At 42.0% G+C, this 20,843-nt stretch overlaps 1 protein-coding gene across 2 annotated transcripts in view; it reads right to left on the bottom strand.

The window, feature by feature from the left end:
• Window positions 1-20,843, bottom strand: part of CMC1 (C-X9-C motif containing 1) — a 65,292-nt gene that overhangs the window by 18,623 nt on the left and 25,826 nt on the right. The window contains exon 1 of one of the 2 annotated variants that reach the window (XM_034760831.1): window positions 17,488-17,661. The exons of the other annotated variant lie outside the window; for it this stretch is intronic. Coding sequence (XP_034616722.1) covers window positions 17,488-17,626 — 139 coding nt within the window. The 5' untranslated portion in view covers window positions 17,627-17,661. Of the gene's footprint in view, window positions 1-17,487; window positions 17,662-20,843 lie in introns of those variants that run through there. 2 annotated transcript variants of the gene reach the window in all.

Below are 20,843 nucleotides of genomic sequence, written 5' to 3'. Positions count from 1 at the left end.
ATTTAGGTTAGCATAGCTAAGTTTCTTAGAAGTGTGGATTTTTCAGATCCCGGAAAGACACAGCTATGTTGATGTAAGTTTTCAGTGTAGACCAGCCCTGAGTTTGTTTTTTCCCGCCAATAAAAAAGCACTAGGTTTTTTAAGAGATTTATTTTTTTTAAAAACAGTTTGGAGAATTCTTTTAGTTAAATTTAAAGAACCCCCAACAGTCAGACTATGGTCTTAAAACGAGTTGCCTTTAAATAGACATTACAAGACAATGTACATTTTATACAATGAAAGGAAACAACAATTAGTGTTTAATTTGTGCCAGGGCTGAGCCCCAGCACGTCTAGCTGTGGCAGTGAATAGCCCCAGCACCTCTGGCTTGCTGAATAAGTTATGAAAGAAAAAAAACTGTCTGATCCCCGGCACCTCTTTCGTTACAAATTAAGCACCGAGTACAATGTCCATAAAGTTTATTTTTTTAAAAATTCAGGGTAACAAAAAAAAGTAACATCTTTGAAATAGAGACTTTACCATTCAACTACTCTTCTACTTATCTTTTTACAAAAAGTTTTAGCAAATGTTAAACTTTTCAGGATAGGGCCTCAAATTATTAGAGGCATGGAAAAACTTCCATAAGAAGAAAAAGTCCTGATCTTTTAAACCTATCTGCCCACACATATTCTTCTCCACTCTAAAGATGTGCAAAATAATTAATGGCACAGAGAAGGTAGACTGGGAACGTCTATTCTCACGGTCTCATAAGACAAAAACAAAGGGATATTCAACAAAAGCAAAAGGCAGTGAAAGGAAATTTTTCACACAATGCACATAGTCTGTGGAACTGATTGCCACAAAGTATTACTGAGGCCAATAATTAAGCACAACTCAATACTGGACATTTATATAGATAAGAATAACTACAGTTATAACAGTAAGGATTTTAAAAGGAATTTTGGAAGGGCTTCAGGGCACAGTACAGACTTGGATTAATGGGGTTTAGAAAGAACCTTTTGGCAGGACTGGGGTTATTCCATAACTGCCTGATACAGGATTACTTCCATCTTCCCCTGATTCAGCTAGTGCTGGCTGCTGCTGTCAGAGATTGGACAGTGACCTAGATGGATTAAAGGTGTGATGCAGTAAGGCAATTCTAATGACCATTTTTAACTCTATTGGTGCATCACGTTGTACAATTGCAACTGATTAATTACTGCTGTAATATTAATACATAATAATTTATGTTTATTTTTCCCACATTACTTGCAAACTCTGTTTATCCTGTGTTTCATACCATCACAGTATACAGGTGCTGAAAAACATGAAAGATCTTAACTTTTTAAATAAATTCTCAAGAAAGAAAAGAAATAGCCCAGTTTCACCTGTGTTTAAAAAAGCAAAATATTTAAAAGACAAGATGTCATGAAAAGCAATCTGATTCAAAATCAAAATGTAAAATTGAACATGAGTGGGGGTAAGTGCTTTACTAAATAACGACATAGCTGGACAAAAGATGTTTTTAAATGTTGTATCTTAAAAATGTAACCGAAGTTTACTTTTTGACTACATCTGATGGTTCAAGGGACACTTGGCAGACACGCACCTATCACTGCTGCTAAAAGGTAACTGGTATATCTCAATAGCACTTCAATTTCAATAGAATTTCAACTTAAACAGTGGCAAAAGAGAGCTGGGGCAGAAGAAATGATAAAGAGGGCAAGAAGCAAATAATAAAGTGCATTGTCAGGAGTTACCAGGCTCAACATTTGACCTGACCTGATTTCCCTCTATTCTGTATGTGGCTTTTGCACAAAATAAAAACGCTACCATATATTTTCTTAAATTAAAAAAACCAGTCGGTTCCAGCACCTCCACCTAGATGTGCAAATAAACCAAAAGAACAGCGTAAAAAGCAAACACACCCATTCCCCACAATGAAAAAAAAGACTTGTGTTAAGCCTTTAAGTTTCATTAATACGAGAAAGAAAGGCTTTTAAAAAATATCATGAAAAACACCTCCATGTTCTTTGAAGTGCACATACTCTCCTTTAATTTACTTTACACTTAGTTGCTTAGGTTTTTGTCCTCTCTAGAATGCCTGCTTTACAAATAGGTTTCTGAGGTCAAAATAGCTGTAAAAAGTGAGTAGGCTTTGTCAGGTTGCAAATATATAGTATGCAACAAATGTAGTCATCTTCAAGCCTATTAGTCCAAATTGCTTCAAACAAGTGCTACCTTTAAGAGTGTGGATTTAATTTAATTTTTCTCCCCACCCTATGCTAATAATCCTTGACATCAAATGTTACAATATCAGGCGCTGGAAGAGGCAGAACTGGAACAAATGCAAGTTCCCCCGTGGCTACTGCCCGTCAATGCCTGGTTCTATATAAGCAACCTACATCGGACTTGAGCAGTGCAACGTAGCCTAGGTGCTGATTTTCCCCTCTCCTTTGGGAGAAGCTGTCCCACGCACAGAGGCATCTGAAAGCAAGTGTAACATAGTTGATAAAATACAACCACTTCATAGTGACTGACTCCTTAGCTGAACTCTCTGCCTAAAGGAAGTCATTCTGTAAAAGCAGAGATTCATGGTGAGTGGCTACACTGGCAATAAGCCAGGAGCACAGTCTAAAGAGAAGACCTCTTTCCACCACAAGATGGAGATAAAGCAGACAATTTGTTCTTCTCTTGGAACGGCAGTCACATACCAAAATCTGTACAGCTACAGCAGCTGAGGCTTAACAGTGACTATTTCATCTTTGCTTAATCAAGTTACTGTACTTTCTGTGGAAGGACCTTTTCCATTCAAAATTAAATGGAACACACAGGGAATATAATATTGTGTTTCTTTCTTGTCTGAATGAATAACAAACCTTCCATAGTTGGAGCCAGATCATGTCCTGTGTCCCTCCACAGGTGCAGGGGATAGTCAGGAATGGGGAGTTGTGGCTGGCTGCAACCTGGCTTCCAGCCACCACGTACCCCCATGCAGGAACTGGGCAATCACAATCCTCCTTTTGCTCACAGGGCCACAAGCCACCCCAAAGTGTTGCATGAAAGAGGTAGGACCATAATCGCAGCCAGGGCTTGTCTACACTGGCACTTTACAGCGCTACAACTTTCTTGCTCAGGATGTGAAAAAACACCCCCCACGAGCACTGCAAGTTTCAGCACTGTAACGTGCCACTATAGACAATGCACCAGCGCTGGGAGCGTAGCTAGCCCCTCGTGGAGGTGTTGTTTTTATTTTTTAGAGTGCTGGGTGAGCTCTCTCCCAGCGCTATGCCGTGACTACACAAGCCATGTTAAAGTGCTGCCGTAGCAGACGTGTCCCCAGACAGTTGACCAGGCTCTTTGTGGAGTATGTGGCACCATCCTAGAGGGAAGCAATTGTGCATCCCAAGTCAGAGTCCCTCATGGAACTCCCCATGAATTGTTATGGCTCCATCCCCAGTACAGCATGTGTAACATATTATTCTTATCATCTTGCTTTAAACATATAGAGCCAAATATTTAAGAGCAGCCTCCCATTTTATAAATGTACATGGCTGAGGACTGGACTGCTTGTGAAGTAAGCTACTACTCAATCGAGTAAGATTGACAGACTCTGGATCATATATTTTAATGTTTCTTTTTCAGAAGCATTTTATGCTGTGCTTACATACTGAAATTTGTCATTAAAAAGAATATTTTGGGTCCTTGTTACAGCTCCCATGTTGAGATAAAATATGCACGTATCTGTACTTGAAAAGAATAATGTGTATGTTTGATTATGCAGGGCAGTATAAGATTTATGATTTCCTTAACTGTTTATTTCCATATTTTTAAATAGTTGGGTATTATACATTTAGTAATAGTTGAGAACACTATCACAGCTTAGTAACTTGAACTGCTTTTGAACAAAGTACTTGTGGGTTGGGGATTTCTTAAGTGTTGGTGGGTTTTTTTTTTAATTATACTTCCTTCGTTCATTTACACACACAAAACAAAGGTACAATTTTTAAAAGTTCAAATACATGGCTTGGAGGAGCATCCAGCTTATTAAGAAAGAGTGAATAATATTGGCCAACTTAATAATGGTTGAAATTCCCCCAGTAGCTTTGAAATTGTTGTAAAAATATTTTTTCGGCAAAAATGCACTATGAGCAAGAGTGATTCGTATTTTGTAAGGGTTATGGAAAATAGTGAGAATGCACTATATACAAGCAGTATATCACAAGACTTTCAGTCCCTGATTCAGGAAATGACTTTAGAGCACGTTTAACTCTAAGCATGTGTTTGTCCTGCTGACATCAATTTGCTCAAGTACATTCCTGAATCAATGCCTGAATCAAAGTGCTCTTAGAGTACTTTCAATCACCTTTCCAAAATACTGCTCAGTTCTGCTTGTAATCAGTGCACTTGGCTCAGTTATCACCCATTTTCTTCAAATATGGTTGCTAATGAGTTTTCAAGGAGATGTAACCAAATGCAATCTTCAAAGGGATAACAAGTTATTTTTGATCTAGAGCGTGATGACGACACATTAGACAAAAGCCAAAATTTCAAACCAGTGTAATGTTTGAGTTACTGGTCACTAAAACACCTTAATTTTTATTTCAGATTTTTCAGAAACATTCTCCTTCAGCATAAATCTGGTTATTTTCAGGCCAAAGCAATTTTCTAAGCCAAATCAGCTTAACCAGATGAACTATTTATTAAAAAAAACAAAAACAGAACACCCTCTTCACATGGTAGGTATTTCAAGGATCTCTCATACCTTTCCTTTCAAAATCAAAACCTAACATGTGCTGTATTAACATAAAACCCCTAGAGGGCAACTAAGCTTCAATTTCAACAGTCTTAAATATTCAGCTGCTTAACTAGTTTACAGATTATGTAAACTATTTCCTTCAACCTTCTATTTTTTCATTTAAAAGAAGTGATCCCTTTTCATGCTCAAATCACATTACTGCTGCCCATTTAATATAGATTAATCACTACTGCCCATCCAGAGACAAAGTTCTCAATTTAACAAAGCTCAAATGTGGAACAAACTCCTTTCAACTGCAACAGTGAGCCACAATATCAAGGACCTCATTTAAACAAAAACTCACAAGACTGAAGTCATATTGGCATCATTTCATTAATATAAAGGTTTCCACAATATGAGATTTATTATTCAGCTCAGATTATTCTGTGGTTTTGTTGTGGTTTTTTAAAAGGTAGTAGCGGGGTGAAAATATATTTGCCTGAGACTGTAACAAGTGTGAATTTGGGTCTATAATAATGGGCTTGCCTTGGAATGATATACAGTTGAGAGGAACAGATGGAGGACATGCTGGGATATTTGTCTGGCCCTCCTTGCACACCATCCATGGTTTAAGTTTTATATAGCAAGTATTTTGTGAGCACTGAAAGGGAAGAGGGGGCAGCAGGTATTAAAATAAAAATCTAGAAAAAATAGATTCATCTCTTCTTTAGACTGTCTTAGATGACATATGCAATGTTATTGTAGCCATGTTGGTCCCAGGATGAGACACGTAAGGTGGGTGAGGTAATATCTTTTATTAGACCAACTTCTGTTGGTGAGAGACAGAGCTCTTCTTCAGGTCTGGGGAAGGTACTCAGGTGATGTACTGAGGGCTAGCCACACAGTGAACTCAATCTAGTCCCATCATTAAAGGTGAACTGAAACACTTGGGGGACATAACTCTAAAGATCTGGGATCATAAAAAGTCAGATTCTGATACCCTCACTTTGTAGAGTTCGGTTGACCGAGGAGTCTGCAGCAGGTGTCCCCAGAGCTCAAGGGCCCCTCTGTGGATTTTGTAGATTCTATGACCCCTACTAGGTCTGTGTTTGTGCTGTGGAAAGAGACATGACCAGAATGCTCTTCTAAAACAAAGCTATACCATCTCTTTGTTTAAATTATAAACATGCAGGTTTTGCTAGTAGTTTTCTAATGGGATGCATAGATAATATTTCAATTAAATTCTTTAAAGTGCAGTTGTCTAGGTCTATGATGGGGAAGAGATGGGAGAGCAAAACCTCCTCCACCCTATCTGGCTCCCATTACCATAATATCACAGCTCATCACCATCTTTTTAATGTGTTATCCTCAGAACACCTTGTGATGTAGGGAAGTACTATTATTCACATTTTACAGATGGGGAACCAAGGCACAGAGAGACTAAGTTACTTGCCAGCAGTCACACAGGAAGTCTGTGGCAGAGCAGGGAACGGAACATGGGTCTCCTGAGTCCCACACTAGTGCCATAACCACTAGACCAGACTTCCTCAGAACAGTCTAAGTAAAGCCAAAAAAGGGAGCTCTGGATCATACCCTTAATGAGGTTATCACACTGAAATTGGAGAAGAGAGAAGAAGGTACTAAGCGATTTACAAAACTTCATGAGCATCAATTATTGCCAAATCAGCCATTAATTTAAAAAAAATTAATCCTCATTACATTCTGAACTGGTGCCAGAGATCCATACAAAGCTTCATTCAGTGCAGGTTTTAAAGACCTTGAGAGCAAGAGGACTGGACAGTTCAGAGTATTGTTACTGCCAGGCGGACCATTTGTACTGTATAAATCACCCTACACAAATAATTAAAATCAAATGCCCATTTAATGGCTTACGTGAAACAAACTGATGAACAGTCCAATGTCTAATGGAGAGCTGCCCACATCACCAAAATCACTATATACAATTAAAAGAATAAATGTGGAGGGTAAAGAATTGGTGAAAATGCAGACTGAACTCTTTCTAAACCCTAGAGGTGATCCCTTGAGGTCAGAATTGAGGTACATTGGTGGGACAGCCTAGGAAAGCTTGCATTTCAGTTTCCAAAGGTCAATAAACAGAAGACTTCACTTTCTAGTGCTGATAATCTGGCAACTTTCATCAGTCAAATAAAGACAACCCCCTGCCCCCCAATCTTTACATTTCCATGTTTCCCTACTCATGATAATAAAAATCTTCCACTTTTTGTCACCAGTGACACTAGTGGGATATTCCAATTAGAGCCTTGATTCACTTAAGCATGTGAGTGGCCCCAAGGAAGTGAATGGAACTACTCATGTGCTTAAAGTTCAGAACGTGCTTAAGAACTATCTCGAATAAATATGTGCTTAAGTTCATCCCTAAGAATTTTCCTAAATTGGGGCCTAAGTGAAGAAAGGCAAAACAGCAGAGGAGGTTAGGGTTATTATTAATCTGTTGGGAGAGAGGGACAAACAATTAAATTATCCCCACTAAGTAAACATCTTCTAGTGCTGCCATAAGAATTCCTTCGGAGTTGCAGCGTCCATGCTTGGTCTCAGCCCAACAGTGAATGTTTCTGGAAAGTTAAAGCAAACACAGTTCAGCCATTTTGAATTACGTGAAAATCTGGGGGAGAGAAACATCACACTTTATCCATATGTTCCAAAACTCTTGCATTCCCATAACTCCAGCATAGCTGAAGAAATAGACGTCAAAATCGGTTTGTATTAAAGTCCCCACTGAGGAAGGAAAAACAATTCAAGAGTTGAGAAAAATCTGTTCAAGTCATTTTCAATGTTTAAAATTAGCATTTTTGTGCACATCTGCTGGAATTTTATATTCCACCCTCCCCTCCCCCCTCCCCAGACACATTTAACCAACAGTAGTTTACAAAGCTGAGAGGTGCAGATAAGGACCCTTATGCTAAGGACCCCTTCAGTCAATGCCTCCATTAAGGACACCATATTTTAAAGGTCACTGATAAAATGATTTAATGGAGTTGAAGCATCTTTACAATGATTTGGAATCACCCTATCATTTGAAAAGGGAAAATGAAAAACAAAACAAAAAAATCCAGGATATTAGATAGAAGACATTAATATGCCACTGAATATGAGAAATCGAGCACTTAAGGTTTAGGGAGTTCCAAAAGTTAAAATTCCATCTTTAGCCACAATGCACATACAGTATGTATCATTTTGTCTTGCTTGCCGTGTTAAAACCTTAGGGTATTACGGTTTATGAATTAGATTATGCCATTTACACATAGCCATGTTAATGGGGCAATACAAAGTAGCACCACCACAGCGAGAGCACCAGGACGCATTCTGCCCTGGCAGAGGATCACCCTGAATCCCCTGGCATACAGAGGGTACACACTTACTATTACACCCCACTATGGCCTGGTCTATAGTGTGCTGTTCCCACTCTGTGGGCCTGCCCACATTGGGAAGGAGGGGAGTATGAGGGTTTTGGTCATGGTCATTCTACCCCACTTGGGGTGTCATCCATCTCCAACTGCCTGCCTCATTTGGGCTGCCACGCATCCTGAGAAAAATGGGATGCAGCAGTCCCAGCACCTCTTGAACGAAGGGAGTGAAATTCTGCTTTCCCCTTTAGGCTGAACTGGGTGGAGGTGAAATAGAAGGCCCCATTAGCTCTCCACTCCCACCCACATAAGGGCCAGACAATCTAGCCTTATACTATTTAATCTATTCCATAACATTTACAGAAAGGAAAACACGGCTGAATTAACGTTGTGGCAAAGGCCCTAACTTCTGGAACTCCCCGTCTTGAGTGCTCGATTTCTTGACCTTAACATTACATACTACAAATTGTTACCTCTGACGGAATTTTATGCAAAAAAAATAAAAATTATGCACACAATATTTTAAAATTCGGAAAGTTGTATTTGTCAATAAATAAATGTGGCTCCAACATGACAGTGGGGAGCACAGGCCACTGACTGCATTGAGGTGGGAGATCACCCTGAAGCCCCCCATCTTCGCCAATACAAGGACTCGGCAATGAGGCTGCACCTGACCCTAACACAGTGCAAGGGCTGGGCCTGCCCCCAAAACACGCCGGGGCCCTGCCCCTCTGCACCATGTGTGGATGGGCAGGCTTAGCCCAGCAGGATCCAAGTGTGGAGGGACTTAGTGTTGGGGAATCCAGGTGTGGGATGACTGGTTTCTGTGTGGGGCAATCTGGGTGCAGGCAGCTCAATGGGAGATCTGGATGCACAGGAACTCATGGGGGAGGGAGGGTCTGGGTGCAGGGACAATGGGACTCTACAGGGGATCCAGATGAAGGTGGTTAAGGCTCAGCAGGGGGGTGGCGGGATAAGGAGGGATGGGGCTCGGAAGGGGGAGGATCTGAGTGTGGAGGGTTCAGTGGGGGGGTCTGGGTGTTGGGGGAGTGGGGCTTGATGGGGTGGAGGTCCAGGTGCAGCTGGTTGGGACTCAGTGTGTGTGGGGGTTCTGGGTGGGGGGACTCGGTGTGGTCCAGGTGTAGAGGTAGGGTGAGGGTTCAATGGGCCTGCTTAATGGGGGAGCCCCAGCTGCTGCCAAGGGGACACTGCATGCCAGGCTCCTGCTTCCCCTGCGATTCCCCTATCACCTTTTTCTTCCCCATCTCATCCCCCTCCCCACAATCCTCCTGCTACCTATTCCACCCCAGTCCTTCCTCACTGCCTCTTTCCCCCACCCCCTCACCCTCCTTCCCTCCACACCTCCCTTACCCAGTAGGGTTGCCAACACTCCAGGACTGGCCTGGAGTCTCCAGGAATTAAAGATTATGTCAGGTGATTAAATCTCCAGGAATATGTCCAATCAATATGGGCAACCCTATTACCCAGCCCCTCCGTTGGCACTCAGTTGCACAGAAAACAGGAAGGCTCCCAGCACACAGAAGGAGAGCACAACTGGCACTGGGACCCAGGAGGCGGCGTTTAGCTGCAGAGTCAGCGGAGCTGAGATGCAGCCTCCTTCAGATGGGCAGCTTTGCGCTCGCAGAAATGCGGGGGGAGGAAGGGGCAGTGGCAGATAACCCCGTGCACCCCCCATGCCTCGCCTCTGTTTGGGGGGGACAATCTCCTCCCCCCAAACTGCACCCATGGTCACCCCCCAGCGGCTTCCCTTTGCTTCCCTGCCATTTTCGGCAGGGAAGCACAGGAATTTTGCAGGGGATAGGGCGTTTTCTGCAGGCATGCGTCCCGCAGAATTCCCCCAAGAGTAAATTGTGTATCTAAATGAAATACCTGGTCATCGTCATCATCCCCCCCACAGCAAGATGAATGGAAAGGAGACTATCAAGAAAGTTTATATATGTTAGCAAGGATTGTTTACAAAAATATTAGTGAGACAAAAGCAAAGAGAAGGAAGAAATGAAGGAGGAAACCAGAACAAGGGACGGCAAAGATTAACTGGGGGGGGGGGGAGAGTAGTTTTCACTGTTGCCCTTACCAATTATTTTGACTCGAGTTCAGATTCACGCATAAAACTACTACACCAAAGCCTGAAAAAAGCCTGAAGCCTAATACTTGAAGTTGCAGGCTAAGAATTCAAATATCCTGCTAAAACTTCTCTATTTTAAAGTCACAAGGTCATATGCCTCTCCTAACCAATAGTGGGGAATGAGCAGTAACAACACCAGCAGCCATCCTGCAAAAATAAATGAACAATTTCTTATGTTTTTACACACTGTCCCAAACTCTTCCTTTAAATTTTTGGTTTTTATTCAGACCATTATTGGGAGCCCTCCAGGTGCACAGGAGTGTTTAAAAGTATTTCTATTGACTTATTTTCACACCATAGCTGCTTCATATGCCCCCCCGCACCTCAAGAAATATTGACTGTTTTATTTAAAATAAAACATTTGCTCATTCTTTTGATAATGGAATAACAAAAGGATATTTTTAAAAGAAGAGCCCCTTCAGTTGCAGTAGTAGAGCAGAACAGGGATTTGCCACTATTTTCTGCTACTGGTGGAATTTTTATAACACGTAAGGACATTACTCTCAGTGCAGGAAATTGTTGCCTGTTAAAACATGCTGCATTTAAGTCTATTTAACACTGCAATCCAGATATTAGACATACACAGTCATTGACCCTGTTCAATTAGCATATCACACTAACGCAGGGCAGGATCTTCCAAAGCATGCTGGATTGGCATAACTCTGGTCCCACGGAAATCAACAGCAGAGTGCACAATTAGGACAATCCTGAGCACTTCTGAAAGTCCTACCTGTTGTCTTTAACTGTTTATCACTGTGAAATATTCATCCACCAATTTTAACTGTAAGATTAATACACTACTAACATAGTATGTAGACTATGAATTATGTGTAATAAAAGTCTATATGCAAAAAACTCAAAGTTACATTGTTTGCACAGAATTATTTTCTTCTTCTTGCAGTAGGTGATGACAAAAATTAGGCATCAACACAGATCAACATAAAGAAGTCCACGAGTAATGTGCGTACAAGCTAAAGAACAGTGTCAATATCAACGAGTACAGGCTAGTAATCCTCCCTAAATAAACTAAGATCCCAATTTAGCAAAGTATTTAAGCATATATCTGAACTTAAGGATGTGAGTAATCTAATAGATTTAATACCACAATGGGTCTGCTCACATTCTTAAAGTTAGGCACATGCTTAAGCATCTTGCTGAATCAGAGACGAACAGAACTGCTTCCTGTTAAAATGGCTTAATTCGAGTGAGAAGATGGAAGAAGTAACTAGATTCTTCGACAGATGCTGGGCATAAATATGAAATAACAGTTAACCCACACAGAGGGCTGTATTGACAGGTGTGTGCCATTTCATTTGGTAAAGAGTATATCATAAATATCCTGAAACTGAAAATCAGAGTGGGAAACAAACATGCCAAACTTTATGAAGCGTTTATATTTTAACCCATAATTTTAAGTAAGATGAGAAGGTTGGCCCCTTCTCTATAGTGACTGATAACTGCATGTTCCTGTCAGTCAACCTTGGACAACTTCTCACCAACACTGACTCTTCGCTCTATATACCCTCTTATTGCTATCAAGGTTAGATGTTGCTGGGCTCTTCCTTCATCTCCCCAAAAAGCGCTCTCTTCCTCCCTATTCCTACTACCAAGCCTCAGGTTCTTGCCTTAGTCATCTCAACCTCTGCAACTGCCTCCTCTTTTATGGCTAATCTGATTTTTGCATCATTCCCTTCAAATTTATCTAATATCTAAAATCATCTTCCATGCTCCCCACTCCAATATTGTAATATCTCACCCTCACAGCCCGACCTCCGCCTGACCAACTTCCCCCACTCATTCATGCCATCTTGCCAACTTGGCAGTCCCTGGCTCCTTTTCACCCAAATGACTCCACACCTTCTGTCACACTCCCTCCCCAAGCTGGTGGTATCCATCCTGATCATGTGCACCACCTAGCCGTGCACTCCTTCAGATCCTTCTATTTTATTTTTGGCGCGTCTTCTGATCTTAATTTAAAAACATTAAATATTCTTTATAAAAATGAGGAACTAACCATATGTTTATGCATCATAAAGCTCCCATGGATCTTGTACTCCTGTAACCTTTGTCCTCTCTATACTCCCCCACCTTGACTAACCACCATACCTGTGAATAAGACTGTACACTTTTGGGGCCAGAGACCTCTCTTTTTATTTTTCTTAAAAGTGCCATATACATCTACTGTACCATATGAACAACAATAACTACAACAATGATTATGATAAATGTATTCAGGGGTTTTATAAATGGGAGTATAATGGGCTTTTAGTCAATAATATAGAACACATTTTCTTAATAAACCATTAAGTTTTGTAGCTATCTCATTGCCATGGGCTCCATTAAGTACTATGTCAAGAAGGACAAGCACTTTGGGACCCTGGAAGGGGTAAATGGCCTCACCCTTCAGTGGTCTCAATCAGACGGCACAAAATTCAGGATTTCTGTCCCGCAGGAAATTCCAGTATTTTGTATTTATTTACACCCCTAAATGAAACAAAAAGTTGAAATGTCAACATTTTTGATGGAACAGAAATTCTGAAAATTGTCAATTTAGAAACACTGAAACATTTCAACATTTTCAACAGAACCAAAATTATCTGACATTCCTGAAATAAAAATGTTTCACTTCAGTTTGCTGAACTGAACTGCATTTCACTGTTGCCTGATGGGAGTTGTAATTCTGACCCCCATTCTCTCCTATGGGCCAGGGTCCCTGGCTAGATTACATTTCCCATAATGTGCCCAGGGACATGTAATGATGCACAACACAAAGGAATGCAGTTTTATGGTTTTTTGAACTGAGTCAAAACCAAGCATTTCAGGTAAGTTCAGGACATGAAATATTCCAGTTTGGGTTGAACAGGCCTGAAATGAAATATTTCATTTTTATTTTCCTGGTGGAGGTTTGAAAATTTTCTACAAAAATCAAAATTTCAAGTTTGAGATAACTGGAATTTCCATAGGAAAAATCATTCCTGAAGAAAATTCCCAACCAATTCTAGTCCCAAGCTTTTCTTTTACCTAGTCAATCCCAGAGGTGATGCTGGGCAATTACTTAAATGCCCCAAGGGTTCTGTAATTTGGCATTCCACAGGGTTCTGTTGGGTCATCCATCCTGTTAAATGAGGTGGGCTGCAGGGGAAAGATTGGGGACAGTTCAAGCTGAAATACTATCAGTAATTGGATGACACACAGCACAACCCTTTTTCACCTGACCTGAATGGTGGAGTCTCTTTGCTTTGCATGTGTCTAGTGGAGACTGGGACTTGATTGAGAGCCAGCTACAGTCATGGCTCAGGCTACATGAAAGTGAAATCTATTTATCTATCTAGGCTCTGATATGGCTTCATTGCTGTGGTAGCTGATGCTGGTGTGGAGGCAGAAACATCTGAAAAGGGTGGTAATGTTGAAGTGTCTTCCCATTGTTATTGAGGGTTTGGAGCACCTTTTGTAAGGGAGGTTTCACAATAAAGTTGATGCTTATGGGTACCCAAGAATCCCAGGATTTTCGGGTAAAAGCTGTAGATGGAAGCATCCTTTTTATTTCTAGTCTGACTTTGGGTGCATTATATCTGCTTTATGAGATCAACTTGTTAGCTATTTGAGAGCTCTTCTGCTATTGGTTTGTAGTTTTGAATACACAATAAGAATCACTTAACCAATGGCTCTTTTGATCAAAAGCATAGTCAATTTTCCACTGTTGAAATAAATCATTTCCACAGCAGACACATTGACTTCAACAGGAGAAAAATCACCCATTTCCAGTGTGAAAGTAACCCCAGGGTAATATTAATAATGTATACAGTGTAAATATTTATGCAGATACATTGGGAATATAGCACGACCTCTTGAAATTTTAGGTTTATTTACACAAAGTACTAACTGCATTATTCCTGAATGTAGAGTGAAAGGGGGGAATTACTGTTTAAGTTGCCAAGGAACAGTTTTACTGGTTAAGCAGATGCAGTTAAGATAGCAGTTACTGTGGAAGTCATATGTTGCATTTCCATAGTACTGTAGCAAGCACTCATTAACAATATGCGTTACCATGTGCTGCCATCCCATAGTAACACGTTATTCCAATGTTATTTTCAGAGTAGCTATATGTGACATATGCTTCACATGTCAGAGTATCTGTAGATTTCTATTCCCACCAATGCAAGGTGTAATATTAATTACCCTGAAAGAAAACCAAGCATGTACTCACAAATAAGTGGTAAGAGTGACAGACAAGTGACTACCAGCGATATAAACAAGACCTGAATCAAGTACTAAATTTCTGGGAAAGGAAACTATGAGGAATTAGCCAACACTGTATATAAGCTACCTCATTATGCTTCTTCTAATATCTCCTTAAAACCCTCCTTTGCTGTGATGCCTAAATAAACCTGACAGTGGTTAGGCCACTGGAGTGCTGAAATCAGACCACTTCCTATTATGCTGACCAACAGTGTTTCATTGCTTCTTTGTAGTCCCTTGTCTATCTATAGATATCTGATGTCTTGTTTTATATTTAGATTGTAAACTCTTTGTTGTGTAGGTGTACAGTGCCTACAGCAGTGGGATTCTGGTCCATGACTAGGGCTCGTAGGCACTATGGTAATACAAATAAAAAATAACAAACAAACAGATCCTCCAGCACACTCAGGCAGCTTTGCATCACTCCACCACTGCGCAAAGCTGTCCTAAAATTGACTTAATTGGCCACAAGAGCATTCCTTAGTATAAGACAGTGGTTTTCAACCTTTTTTCAGTTGCAGACCCCTATAAAATTTCACATGGAGTTGCAGACCCCTCTGCGAGATGGGAGGGTGCCAAAGCCCAGGCTCCAACCCAAGCCTGAAAGTCTACACAACAATGAAATAGCCCCGCAGTCCGAGCCACCTGGCACTTGTCTAGTTCCTGTGTAGACATACCCTAAGTGACAGAGAGGATGGTTGCATCGTCAATAACAATGGACAAATAAGGGAAGGGAAGTGATTTAGGGGGAAATGCAGGGCCCTCAGCTTTCACTGTGTTGGTTTAAAGTAGTGGTGAGCTATCCAAGTGATGACAGAAAGACAGTCAGAATTGAGAGACTGGACAGAAGCAGGAAGATCAGGGTGGAGAAGCAAGACCTGTGAATCATCAATACAGAAGTAGTTGCTGAGCCTGTGGGTAGGTCTACACTTACCTCCGGGTCCGGTGGTAAGCAATTGATCTTCTGGGATCGATCCCGGAAGTGCTCGCCATCGACGCCGGTACTCCAGCTCGGCGAGAGGAGTACGCGGCATCGACGGGGAGCCTGCCTGCCGCGTCTGGACCCGCGGTAAGTTCGAACTAAGGTACTTCAAATTCAGCTACGTATTTGCGTACCTTAGTTCGAAGTGGGGGGTTAGTGTGGACCAGGCCTGTGTGAGTAGTTGAGTTAAGATGATTGCCCAGGAATAATGTGTAAAGTGAAAGGAATATTTCCCCAGTTCTCATTCTCCCTTCACTGTTTAGTAATTGTTAACTCCATCTCTGATATTTATGCCTTCTACCAATCCAACCATTGGAGAAAGTTATGAAAACCAAACAACTACCAGTATTTTCTCCCTCTCTTTTTACAGGATAAAAATGCATCAGTTCGGCCAGAGTCCGGGCACTTTTAATCAATCTACGCCCTGGAAGAACAATTTCCCTCCTGAAACTGGATCTCCAAGTTAAACACCTCAACACATTGCTTGTATATCACCACAAAAGCTGAGAAGAAAATGCGTTCATAAGAAATTTACTGTTTAACCCTAAGTCAGCTGGGTCAGAGTTCCTACCCAAGGCATTAATGCAAATACATTAGAGCAATGTCTCAGGATATAACAGCCTCTAGTAAAAGGGTAGTTGTTAACATGATGGCTTACAGTGCCAAACTTACAGCATGTATGTTGTGTAGGGAGAAAATTATGTAAGATTCTGATTCTTAAGAAAGCCCAAATGAAAGATTTAATAAATGGAATGCAAATAATCTGACATCAAATGTGTCATCTATGGACATTAAACTATCAATTCAGATAATTAGGTATAGATAATTAAAATATGATAGAAGGTAAAAGAATCAAAATGAAGACAGTCCTGGTAGGAATACAGCAACCTGGCTGAAATTGATATTCATTAGGGTACTCTTTGCATGAATAGGGAGCATTTGGACTCTGTGGTCTTTATCAGAGCCCCAGCTGGTAATGGCTGAAGGTTAATGCCTTACCCCATTCTGTTCAATTTTCTGTCCTAATTAGTCCTCCAAATCTATAGCTGTGAACACCAAGTGTCTGTGCTCAAAAGAAACTAATTAATGCTAGCAAATTAGATCAAGTCCAAAGATCCAACAGCCAAACTCTTAAATGCTCCTTCTTAATAGGAAGTGTAGCTGTCAATAACTGCTGTTGGTGGCTATAATGAGGCCTCTTTCTTTCATTGAAAGTGATTTCATTTCTCTTTGTCCTGGTAAAAGCTGTTCCATTCCCCCACCTTTCTCCTTCCCCCCCGCAAAAAAAACCAACCTAAGTTGCGGTGGTGAAGCTAGCAGTCTGACCCATTTCTTGTGACCAGCTGGGTTGAAATGACATGAGAAATCAAATAGGAAAAGTTCCCTCCCTAAATTATGTTTTATACAAGTCTTCATGAAAGTCCTATCATTTAGTTAGACTATCTAAATTTTCATTAATGAATAATATACTCTCATATTTCCTTGAAAATTTCTTAATTAAACAGAGCTAGGCCTAAAAGCATCAGAAGTAAATCAACAGAACTAGGTCCAATTTCTTCAAATTGTAATTTACATATAGCTGTTCTGTTTGCCTAGCTTGTTGGAACAAAACTCAATAACGATAATCCCTCTAGAGGTTGTGTTAATTCACATAGTTAAATGGGATGAGAGTAAATGCTCATTGGAAGTATATGGGGCTGACTCAGTATTTCTAAAATAGAAACTATTCTGCATAAAATGATAGTATAAAGATTCAGTATTGTATTCTCAATAACAATGTTCAGAGGAAAAAAGCTAATTTATAACGACTCACAAAATAAGACTAGACACTACTAACATAATCAAAATGAATCTCAATTATACACATAAAACTCCAACACAATACGTACAATACCATTCACGGTAACTACATATATAAACAGAATGGCCACATTAAACATTATTATAATACAGGTATTTTAATATTCTGGATAATAAATAGAGCAGCAGAGGATAAAGTTTTTCTCCCTCTCTCTACCTGCAGCTTTGTTGCTGGATTGAAATGAAGTTCTCAAATTATATTGATTTTCTTTTCTCACAAAAATCAGACTGCAGATAATAAGGCAGCATACTCTTTTCACCTTCACATGGAAGGCTATACCAATCATATAATCCATGATTTGTCTAATTTATCCAACCAGACTTTCCATTCAAATCTCAATTATGTGTCTTCCAACCAGTCAAAAACACAAATGAGCAACTTCAGATTAAAAAAAAAGAAAAAAAGAAAAAAAAAACGAGAGAGGGAAAAAGAGCTCTAGCTGCATAATCAAAAAGTGGCAATGTCAGCTGGCTCAGTTTTCATTAAATAATTAACTAGATATTTTTATTTTTATCAGTCTCAATGTCTGATGTTGCAACGCAAGTTACTCAGTTTACTGAATAATCTAAATCCTGAATAGTTCCAATATTTCTATTTTAATGATTAAACAACAATACATTTTCACCACTACACAAGACAGGTGAGCAAATTCCATTTATGATAATGGATAGTGTATTCCTTAACTTTAAAGACATTATATAGCTTTAATTTTCCCAAGAGAAACAGGATCAATAAAATTGTAAACATGCTAGCTATTGGGCAAATGTATCATACAACTCTTGGTGCTGTCAGTCATGGACCAACGAACCAATGTCAGCTGTGCTTCAGAACCCTGACTGCAGGAACCAACAGGTTAATTTGTCCCAACACCTGGAGAGTGTTTGCATTGATTAATGGAACTTGGTCCTCTTTATTACAAAAGAGAATGAGCAATGCCAGTGAATAGCATCAAGCTAAGATCTACTAAGTATTTCACACATTTTTTTATCTACATTTCTTGTAAGAGAACATAATAAGCCACTTATTTATATGGAAGTAAGTGCTACTTAAGGTGTCCTTGGGCATTTAAATATACAGCACCAGTGTTGTCCAAGCTTAGGAACTGCTCTCCTTTTGTGGGTCTTGATATGTCAGGTGCAAGGGTCATGGTCTGGAGCAGGTGGCCCCTAGAGGGACAGAAATTATCCCAGTGACAGGACTGTTGAGTAAGTGCATATAACTAAAACTATGGTTGACACTGGCCATGCTCTACTGTAGGGAAGCCTGCAGTAGTGTTGCATCCCATCATCTTCACTAAGTATCAATATGGGCCCTGGGCAGAGGAGGGCTAATAGGGAAATTGGGGGAGGGGAATTAGGAAATGCCCTTTGCCAGCAACACTTTCCTAACTCTTCTTTGATAGCACTGCCAAGTGTTTTTAAGAGTTTATTCAGCCATATGTATCTACAGTTGCTCTTTCTAATTATACACTTTTTACTGACCACAGAAGTCATTTTGAGATTTTTCACATTGGTCACTAGAGTGTACCATTAGTGACCAGGTTCAGAGAACGTACCTATGTATATTTCAGACAGTCAGAACATCTTAGCTGTAAAATAGTTTTTCAACGGTATTACTTATTAATTCATACAGCACCTTTCACCAGGAACATTCTTTTCAGTTATATATAGGGATCACTTTAACCCACCATTGAAATGTAGCCAGCTCTGGAGAGATACACAGCAGTCAAAACAGTGTTAGCAATGCCAAACTCTTCAATGCCAGAAATTTAGATATGCAGTGTAGTCATAGCTGTGTCAGTAGCTGTCAGTCCCAGGATATTAGAGAGACAAGGTAGGTGAGGTAGTATCTTTTATTGGACCAACTTCGGTTGGTGAGAGAGACATTTGGATAGACAAAAGTAATTAACCAAATTAAAACATGGCCAGGTGAGATGCCACCACTCTTACAAAAAGCTGTTAAACTACAAATGCAATCAGGACTAGGGCCGGTGCAACCACTAGGCGAACTAGGCGGTTGCCTAGGGCGCCAAAAAGTGCCCTGGCTCCGTAGGGAGGAGTCGCCTTCCGGAGGCACCAGAGAGCCAGAGCGTTGGGTTGCGGGGGCAGCAAGCCCCAGCCATGGAGGAGCCAGCGCGGCACACGGGGGCAGCAGCCCTGCAAAGGCGGCGGCGCCACTAGCAGGGAGCAGCTGCACTCCCTGCCCCTCCTGCCCAGGCTGCGGTCCGCCTTCCCCCCGCCCTCCCTAGGGCTCCTGCAGGCTGCAGCAGATGCATGCAGGCAGCGGCCCTCGTGCACCCCTCAGCTCCCACCTTGCTGCGCTTGGGCTCTGCGGCTCCCGGCAGTGGCTCACACTCCCGGGACCGCAGAACCCGAGCGCGGCGAGGGGGGAGCTGGGGGACGCACGGGCGCCACCGCCCGCATGCGTCCAGTGCAGGAGCCCCTGGGGGGGGCGCCAGGCCGCAGGGGGCGCCCCCCGGCTCCCCCCTCACCATGCTCGGGTTCTGCGGCTCCCGGGCATGTGAGCTGCTGCTGCCCCTCCCGGAGAAGGCTTAGGGCCCTGTGCTCCGGTGGCGGCTCACACGCCCTGGAGCCGCAGTGCCCAAGGACGGCGAGGGGGAAGCCGGGGGGTCCATGGGGGCCGGCGCCCGCATGCAGCCGCTGCAGTCTGCAGGAACCCCCCGGGGGGGTGCGCTGGGCCGCAGCCTGGGCAGGAGGGGCAGGCACGGCTGCTCCCTGCTAGCGGCGCCGACACCTTTGCAGGGCTGCTGCCCCCCTGCGCCACACCAGCTCCTCCATGGCTGGGGCTCGCCGCCGCCACAAGCGAGATACTCTGGTTCTCCGGTGCCTCCAGAAGGGGGCTCCTCCATGTCGAGCTGCTGCAGCGTCCCAAGCCTGGCAAAGCCAGTGAGTGGACTCGGGGCGGGGAGAGCTCATGGGGGGGGGGCCTGTGCACCCTCCAGGGGAGTTCAGGGGGCAGGGAGGGGGAAACCTGGTCTGGGGAGCAGCCCCTGGGCACGGCTGGCCCCCTGGGGTCTATAAAGGCTCATTGGGATTTGCCCCTCAATGAACCGATGTGCAAGGGGGGGTGGGGGGAAGAGGCGCAAGATGGAAGTTTCACCTAGGGCGTAAAATATCCTTGCACCGGTCCTGATCAGGACCTTGTTTTTTCTCTCACTCAAAAGATGGCAACTCCAACAACATTATGCCTGATAACCCCATAATGGGGTATCAGTTTAACTGTGATTCAGATCAAGATGTATTTAGCTGTGACACTCTGAGTAAGTTTCCCAGATGTGAAGAACAGATCTGTGTAAGCGTCTCTCTCTCACCAACAGAAGCTGGTCCAATAAAATATACCACCTCACCCACCTTGTCTCTCTAATACATACATGAGGACTTTTGAGTGCTTGATGATACAATTTCTGTTCAAATAGAGCTTATGCTTTCTTTTTTATTACAAGGAGTACTATTTACTCTGATTAGCACCTCTCCTTAGGCATATTTCTGTCC

The sequence above is a fragment of the Trachemys scripta genome, chromosome 2 (genome assembly GCF_013100865.1).
Source record: "Trachemys scripta elegans isolate TJP31775 chromosome 2, CAS_Tse_1.0, whole genome shotgun sequence".
NCBI classification, from domain to species: domain Eukaryota; kingdom Metazoa; phylum Chordata; order Testudines; family Emydidae; genus Trachemys; species Trachemys scripta.
The sequence above is the reverse complement of the archived record's forward strand: the minus strand, read 5'-3'. Positions and strand labels throughout refer to the sequence as shown.